An 8,461-nucleotide genomic window follows, 5' to 3' on the forward strand; every position below is an offset into this window, starting at 1 on the left:
ATTTGAGTACAGTAACCTCTACCGAATGCACAGATGTATACAGGATTCACAGTGTAGGAGATCCCTCACTCTGCTTCATCCGTCTCTGGTCTCAGATTCGCTGCCTGTCCACTCTGCCAGACGTTAAAGTGGCTGCATTAGATAGGAACAGAGACTACAGACGGAGGGATTGATAAGGAATAGACACTACAGATAGACAGACCAATATGCAATAGGGACTATAGACAGATTCATGAGGAACAGAGAGTACAGTTCATGCAGAGAGTGGATGGTGCTTTTTTTCCTTCAGGATGTGGACCTCATTGCAGGCAGTCTGAAGGACTGAATTTACACACAACAAAAGCAGGAGCTGATTCAGACCAGGCACAGGGGGCGAAAAAACATGTAACGACATGTTAGTTGTTTCATAACTTACTCATAATTTGTCTGAGATGACTTAATGAAAAAATGTCAGAAAGTAACACTACCTCAAATGTATTCATTTCTTTCAGTATCTTTGTTATTTGCATTTGACATGCTGAGACTGGAAATGGGGGGACTTCACACCCAACTCTGCCCTCCTCCAACCCCTCCTCATCCAATCAAAACATCCCAGCCAACCTCTCCCCTCCCTCCAGTAGGAGACTTTCCACTCTCTCTCCTCTCCCCTCAGTTACGCTGATCTCTGATCAGCCGCAGGCGAAATAAGCGGAGTGGCGGCCAGCCCCTGTGCCCTCTCCACCTGATCCCAGGTCAGCGCTGCCTAGGGTGGAGGTGGTGAGGGGCAGTGCGGTGGTGGCTGGCTGGTGCGTAGCACTGCTGCTCGGTGCTCTTCGGTTTTACTGGGGGCGGAGGCCCCCACTCTCATTGAATGCGATTGTGTAATATTGTTGTAAATTTTGCCTCCATTAAGCAAACACCCCCCCCTCCTCCCCACACCGAAACTCTTTGAATAGTTGTGGCTTTCACAGGTGAGGTGGATGTGTCTTATCTATTAGGAATGCCTTTCTGAGTGTCCTCCTCCCTCTGGACTGTACCAATGCATAAGCAGAGGAGGGGGGAGCAACAGAAAAAGTGCAGTGACAGAGAGTCATTTGTGAAGTTTCTTTGCTATTGTGCTGTGCCTGCAGTGGTCAGTCAACAGGGGGCAGTAGAGACAGCAAGGTTTTTTTTTCTGTTTCATTTTGTGATTTTTTTTTTTCTGTGTAACTGTACAAAATCATTTGCTTTGACTGGGGAAAAAAAAGCTTTCTACACTGTATTCCATGAATAAAGTTTTAAATGTACATCCAGCCTCCCAGTGAATCAGGTGTCTGTGTGTGACCTCGACGTGACCTCCCTCCCCTGTTCACAGAACACTGCCCCCACACCACCACCTGGTGGCAACTTGTGTGAGTCTTCTTTGGTTGCTTTCATTTGCTTGGCATACAATCATGCAGAGATTTAAACTGCTTATGTCTTACATTTTACTTACGTCAGAGTGAGGCTTAAAACTGAGCAAGTGGAGCCAACATTAACTGATCAGAATTTTAGTGCAACTTTTTGTGTCGCAGTCTCACAGCTCTAAGGCACCCTTTGAGGTGCTTGAAAGCTGCTTGCCTGACATCAGCAGAATAGCACCTATCCTCCGGTGAGCACCCACTCCACTTTAGCATGCTGGGTAAATTGAAGCGAGAAAAATAGCTGTTGGCTACATTCAGCGTATCAGAGGACGGCATTTGTCTTCAGTACTACTGTGTTGGGACAGTGGTTCTTGTAGTGAGACAAGCCATTTTCAAGGAAACAAACCCTTCCAGATGGTTCAGTACATCAGTTTCGCCAAAGACAGCCATATCCACAGGATTCACAGGATTCAGAGCCAGGACCTCCCAATTTAGTGCTGTAATTAGGACTCTGCACTCTGCCCGTGTTACAGAGGAATGAGGTCACCCTCACTTTAATGACTTGCGAAAAACACAGGTCAAAGAACCGGTTCCCTCCAGCCCCATCTGGTTCTGATCGTCTGTGAGGTTGTGTGAAGTGTAGCGTGCCTGTGTGTGTGGAACTCCCTGAACTCTTGGAGGACAACTCATGGATGCTGAGGAACAGATCCTTCAAACCAACACAGCAGTAAAAACAAGTTCTCTTTACTGCCCTCAGGTGGACAAAGAAAACATTCACACTGGGGAAATAATCAAAAGAAAGAACTGCTACAAAGTGGGCACACTGCCCTTGTGGTTATCAAAAACATGGAGTATATACATAATGGAAACACATGACCTGGTACCCAGCACAAAGCACCAAGTACATGATACATTCACTCTGGACATAAAAGGAATCCACCATCACACGCGCGCACACACACACACACACACACACACACACACACAGTTTGTCCATACCCTTCCTTAATGAAAACTTCACACAACACACATTTGGTGCTCCTCGTCCAGAGGTGTGTCACACGGGTTGCTCTGTTGCCAACTGCAGACCAGCGTCCTCTTACTGACAGGGTGTGGGGCTCCCTCCTCAGCTCTCCTTGTGGAGGGCAGCAGTGGCGAGTGTTACCGTGGTGACAGGCTGTCCCAGGCTGTGCGCCTGCATTCTCGCCAGCTTCTTCTGCTCGCACTCCGTCACGAGGTGATTCAGCTCGGCTGCGCTGTAGCCAATCAGCGTCTTCAGATCACACACGAACTTATACACAAATCGCTTCCCCTGAACCTTGCAGATCATGTCCCCGTCATAGTAATACCTGCGGGGAAAGACACAATGAGAGAACGCAGACAGACACACACACTGTTAAGAAAACATGGGGACAGACAGACACACCGTTAGAGAATACAAACAGACCATCGACAGCACAGACAGGTACACCTTTAGAGAGCACAAAGACACTGTTACAGAACATAGCCAAACACACACAACATTAGACAACAGACACAAACACCATTAGAAAGCAGAGACAGACAGACAGACACACCGTTAGAGAGCACAGACAGACACACCGACACACCGTTAGTGAGCACAGACAGACAGACACACCGTTGGAGAGCACAGACAGACAGACACACCATTAGAGAGCACAGACAGAGACAGACAGACACACACCGTTAGAGAGCACAGACAGAGACAGACAGACAGACAGACACACCGTTAGCGAGCACAGACAGAGACAGACAGACACACCATTGGAGAGCACAGACAGAGACAGACAGACAGACACACCGTTAGAGAGCACAGACAGAGACAGGCAGACAGGCCGACACACTGCTACAGAGAGCACAGACAGACAGACTGACCTGAGGGCGCGGCTCAGCTTCTCATAGTTCATGGTGGGCTTGTTCTTGCGCTGGCCCCACTTGTGAGCCACCAGCTCAGGCAGGTTGAGTTTGAACTCTCCCTCGTCTCCCACCCAGGAAATGCAGTCACGCGCGTCTCTGTCCGTCAGCAGCTCCAGCAGGAACTGCCACAGCTGGATCTGCCCGTTGTTGCCTGAGAAACGGACACACAGTCTCAGCATAAGTGAGACAGACATACACAAACACACACGAACGCACATACATTCCCTCACACTCAGCATTAGTGAGATTGACACACTCATGCACGCCAGCACGCATTTAAACACGCATGCACACGCTTGCTCGGTGTTTCTCTCTGTACCTGTGCGGTTGCCAGGTGAGCTGCGGTCCTCCCCCCCGGATATGCGCGGAGTTTTCTGCGTTCTTCCCTGCTTGGTGGGCAGGACCTTAATAACAGGGGGAGGAGTCTGCTGCACGGAGGCGGGGATTATCTGAACCGCTGGGGTCAGGAGGGGGAAAGAGAGACAGGCGTTATGCTCAGTGAAGAAGCGCATAGGACCGCACGCAGTGTGGTGACGAAGTATGGAGAAAAGAGACTCACGCTGGTCGATGGTCACTGTGGCGACCTGGCCGGATTGGTCTTGACTGGCCTGCACATCTGCAGAGAGTATGGAGAAAGGAGCATTTCAATCAAGGAGCTGAGCCACAACTATTGTACAAACATTGACAGCATACACACCCAGGAACACACACACACCACCACCACCACACACACGCGCACACACACGCGCTGACACACTCCTACAGTGACTCACACTTGCGCAGCAGCTCCAGGTGGCTCCACAGTATCTCTCCCTGAGGGACTCTGAGCAGGAAGTCCTCCTGGCTGAGAGCACAGAGGTCCTGCCCAGACATGTGGACCCCGCCCACCTCCACTTCCTCCATGCTGAACTCCTTCATCACCCACACCGCCCAGTGCATCACCTGGTCTGCAGTCCACTGCACTGGGTCTGATAGAAAGGCAGAGGCACTGCGTTATCACCCAGAGACAGACAGAGGGAGACAGAGGGGCTGTATATCCCCCAGAGAGAGGGACGAGAGGGGGCGAGAGAGACAGGGAGCTTTCTTGAAGCTGGTGGGAAAAATACGTGACATTCTAAAACCTTCGTAAACAAGACAACAGCACAGAGTGAAAACTAGCAAATCGCAGTTAACAAGGGCTGCAGTCCGATTCCAACACTATTCAACATTTATACAATAGAACTGGCAACAATGTAGGAACAATCTGCTGCTCCAGGGCTCTCTCTCTTTTGACAGTGAAATTAAATTCTTCCTCTGTGCAGATGAGCCATTGATTTAGGGGTTCAGCAGAGCCTAGATCTGCTTATGGAAGACCGCCAGAACTGGGCCCTGACAGTAAAAACATCTAAACCAAACACTATGATATTTCAAAACAAGACCTTGGCAACCAGGGAAAGAATCCCTACCACAGGACCAAAACATTCTGCACCCGCTTAGGCTTAAAAATCACTTCAACAGGGAGCATTAACTTGGCAGTTAATGAACTGAAATAAAAAATACACATTGCATGCTATGCCATAATGAAAAAAACTACTTATAAAAATATGATTAAAATACCACTGCTTAGACACTGGATTTTTTTCTAATTTTCTAAATGGGACAAGTACTAAACAAAAATCATATATGAAGGGTTCTGTAAAAATATCCTACAGTTTCTAAGGACAACTGTTAACAATAAATTGAAGGCCGAATTAGACCAATGCCCATGTACTGAAATGGCAATACATTTTGTCATTCATTTACAAAATGGAAAGCTCACTCTTGTCATTTCAGTGTCCTGCAATGCCAGGAACTGAGCCTAGAAAAGAGTCCTCTTAGCCAGCTGCTGCCGAGGCTCACAGTGCTAACACCCACTAACACCAAGCAGCTTCAGGACAGGACTATGACCAAATTATAAGAAAGAGAGAGTGATAAAGACAAAGTGGAATACAGAGAGACAGAGGAAATGGCCCTGTGCGCCACTCACCGTAGGGGATGCCCAGCCGGGCCTGCTCCTTGCGGTAGCCCTCCAGAGCGGCAGCCCAGCGGGTGACCTGATCTGAGGCGTCGTCTGTGACGGCGGATCGGTCCAGGGCGATCACCTGCCCCTCCTCTCCGCCCGCCGCGTCGGGGTCGATCACCACCTCCACCGTCTCCACCGGCTTCACAATCTCCACGATGTTCAGCCTGGGCTCCACTCCTACAGAATGGCGGCCAATCAGATCGGTGCAACGCCCGGCAAAACATTTATGTGCGGGATGTGAGAGAGTGTGTGTGCGTGTAAGCGTGCGTGTTACCTTGCCTGGAGTCGACCTGGACGCTGAGTTGCACGGTTCCATCAGTCTTCACTCCCTGATCAAACAGGCTGAGCTCAGGGTCCAACTGCAGCGAGAGACAGAGTCAGAACAAAGAAACTCGCACCACCATCGCAACAGCCCAAACATGACCACAGCATACTTGGATTTCCTGTAGACAGATCGCATGTCCATCCAATGAGCACTGAAGGCGGGGCTCCAGCAGCTTCTTCAGGTTGCCGATAGGCTCATTGATGTCGATGGCCTGTGCGATGAACTCAGCAGACGTGACTGTCTGCACTTCAACCCTACAGAGGATGAGGCATATGCAAAAAACATTCATGCACATTAGGGTATCACTGGGCACAATGTATTAAAGAGTTACAGGCCAGTGTTAAGGCCACAGGATATTTAACTCACACAGATACATGCACTCACACAAATGTAAGTTCACACAGACATGCATACACACAAACCCCTTCTCCTAAAATTCACATACTCACCCCTCCTCCACACACTCCTGTTTGCCCTGCCCATCTATCTCAATCTCGATCAGCTCCTCTGTCACACTTTTGGACATTGTGAATTCCAATCCCAGTCTCCTGATGGAGAATGAAAGGCAGAAAGTTCATCTGAGATACATGGAGCAGGGAAAGAAAAGTCTTCCATTTACAAAACAAATAGGTAGACACAAAGGAGAAGCATGCGGCTGGGGGTGAAAAAATACACGGACCTGGAAGACACCACCTTACTTTCAACAGAACATAACTGCCGATGTATTCATTTAATTACCAATCTATGCAGACTCTCATATCCAAAGGGATTTTAGTGGGCTGACATGGCAACATACATGAGGTCCACATCATAGCAGCAGTAGGAATGAAGGCCGGGATACAGAATGTTAAGTGACACAAGCTTCAGACTTATAAACGGTGTTGAGATGAACAGACTGCTAAAAACATATTACAAGTGCTTAACGGGATCAAAAACGAAAACTCAACCTTCTAAAAGCACAAAGAGTGCCTTATGAAATGATCCATATCCCTAACGTACACTCAGTCCCTAAGATACACTTGGATGGCACCCAGTAAAAATACTAGGAGTAAAGTCGGGTGTGCTACATAATAGCTACAATAGCTAAATAACTATGAAAAGGTTTAGCTACTGCAACCACAGCTACACTAACTAGCTAAACAATTTAGCCAGTTGGTGTAAAAACTGTTATATAGTTAGCAAGCAAACCATTAGTTTCTAGCTACACTGATGTTCAGAGTGGGTTAGTGCAACTGGTAGGCGCAGTGGACAGTCTGCCACTACGTGCTACCACCCCGTACGATTATTTTTATAGTCGCATTACTAATAAAGGTCGTGCAATGTTATCTAAAAACAAACATTCCTGCCTTCTTAAACTGCCCAGAGTAACACTCTAAGTGTCTTCTAAGCCTCTAATGTCACAAACCAGAGTGCCAAAAGTCTGGGTGAAGAGCTCGAAACTTACTGGCCACGAGCAAGAAAAGGCGTGCAGAAACAGCGTACAGTCACCGCTCGAATATAGTAAACTAGCAGTATAGAAAATAAGCAAATAAATTATCACAATGAATACGGTGCAGTTTAGAGTCTGATTGCCGGACTTTTCTTTCAAACTAAAAGTTAAAACGGAAATGGAAAAACGGAAACAAAACAATATGCGTATTTCAAACCGCGGCCATCTTGCCATGAAAAAATGACGTCGAAGTGTGACGTTGCAGGGACCAAACGTTTGTTCCACATGTGGTGTGCTCGCTGCGTATGCTCGTTGGACGGCTAGTTGCTGTCACTAGATTACGGAATGCATCTTATCGAGAACCTTGAATTGTTTCCCGAATACGTGGTGACACAGTTACTGTTTAAAGATGTTAAAAATGCTGCAGATTTGAAGAAAAGTGCGATCGCACAAGAGATCAGTTGCGCTTTAATAAACCCGGCGATGATCGTTGATCCATTCCAAGTTCTTGTGGCCGCAAACAAAGCGCTTCACGTGCAGAAGGTCGGAAAAATGAAAACGAGGAGCCTTTATTCTGAAATCATATTTAACCTTTCGCCGACAAATAACATATCAGAGGCGTTCAAAAAAATTGGACTGTCAGACGGCGACAGCGCAGTTGCGGTGGTTCTGGTTCATGCAGCGGAAGAGACGCGCAGCGTGGATGACATCCTGGCCAAGGTGGACGGGCAGCAGATCCCAGTAGATCACATCTATAGCCTGACCGACATGGCTAAGATTAAAAAACTGTACAAGATCACGCCTCAGGAGGAACATTCTGGAACACTGCTAGACGCGGTCATTTGCAGAATGGCGACCAAAGACATTTTATAAACAAAACCGTCTGTAACTGAAAGCCCGTTATTCCCATTCACCTGTGAAATGATACAAAGGGTTTGTTCAAATACATGAATGTTTATAAATGAATATACAGCTTTTGAACGTGATGCACATACGATATTTGAATGGCTTAGTGCAGGGGTGTCCAAACCTCTCCTGGAGGGCCACTTGTCCTGCATGTTTTAGATCTCTCCCTGCTCCAACACAGCTGATTCAAATAATCAGTTTGTCATTCAGTAGCTTCAGGTGTTCGTTACGAATTGATCATTTAGATCTCTTGGAGAGATCTAAAACATGCAGGACAAGTGGCCCTCCCGGAGAGGTTTGGACACCCCTGGCTTAGTGTATTTATGAAAACAGAAAAGTTGTTTATTTTTGATTAATTTGTTCACCTGATTAAAAGAAAGTCCTCAAATGACTGTTCAGTTGGAAAAAGTGTGTTCATTATGCTGGGTCGACAGTGTAGCGTAGTGGTAAGCAGCAGGGCT

The 8,461-nt window shown here is 47.5% G+C and overlaps 2 protein-coding genes across 2 annotated transcripts; one reads left to right on the forward strand and one right to left on the reverse strand.

The window, feature by feature from the left end:
- Positions 1-2,146: 2,146 nt before the first annotated feature.
- LOC118789087 (GA-binding protein alpha chain-like) lies at positions 2,147-7,309 on the reverse strand. Its single transcript, XM_036545397.1, has 10 exons — positions 7,110-7,309; positions 6,115-6,213; positions 5,775-5,919; positions 5,615-5,699; positions 5,305-5,517; positions 4,073-4,267; positions 3,859-3,915; positions 3,619-3,756; positions 3,258-3,450; positions 2,147-2,710 (listed from the first exon to the last, which is right to left on the reverse strand). The coding sequence occupies exons 2-10, from the start codon at positions 6,189-6,191 to the stop codon at positions 2,488-2,490; spliced, it is 1,326 nt and encodes a 441-aa protein (XP_036401290.1). The 5' UTR covers positions 6,192-6,213; positions 7,110-7,309; the 3' UTR covers positions 2,147-2,487.
- A 78-nt stretch (positions 7,310-7,387) lies between these two features.
- Positions 7,388-7,967, forward strand: LOC118789576 (EKC/KEOPS complex subunit TPRKB-like). Its single transcript, XM_036546059.1, has one exon. It carries the CDS (start codon positions 7,440-7,442, stop codon positions 7,965-7,967), a length of 528 nt encoding a protein of 175 aa, XP_036401952.1. The 5' UTR covers positions 7,388-7,439.
- Positions 7,968-8,461: the final 494 nt, after the last annotated feature.

The sequence above is a fragment of the Megalops cyprinoides genome, chromosome 14, assembly GCF_013368585.1.
Source record: "Megalops cyprinoides isolate fMegCyp1 chromosome 14, fMegCyp1.pri, whole genome shotgun sequence".
Lineage (NCBI taxonomy): Eukaryota > Metazoa > Chordata > Actinopteri > Elopiformes > Megalopidae > Megalops > Megalops cyprinoides.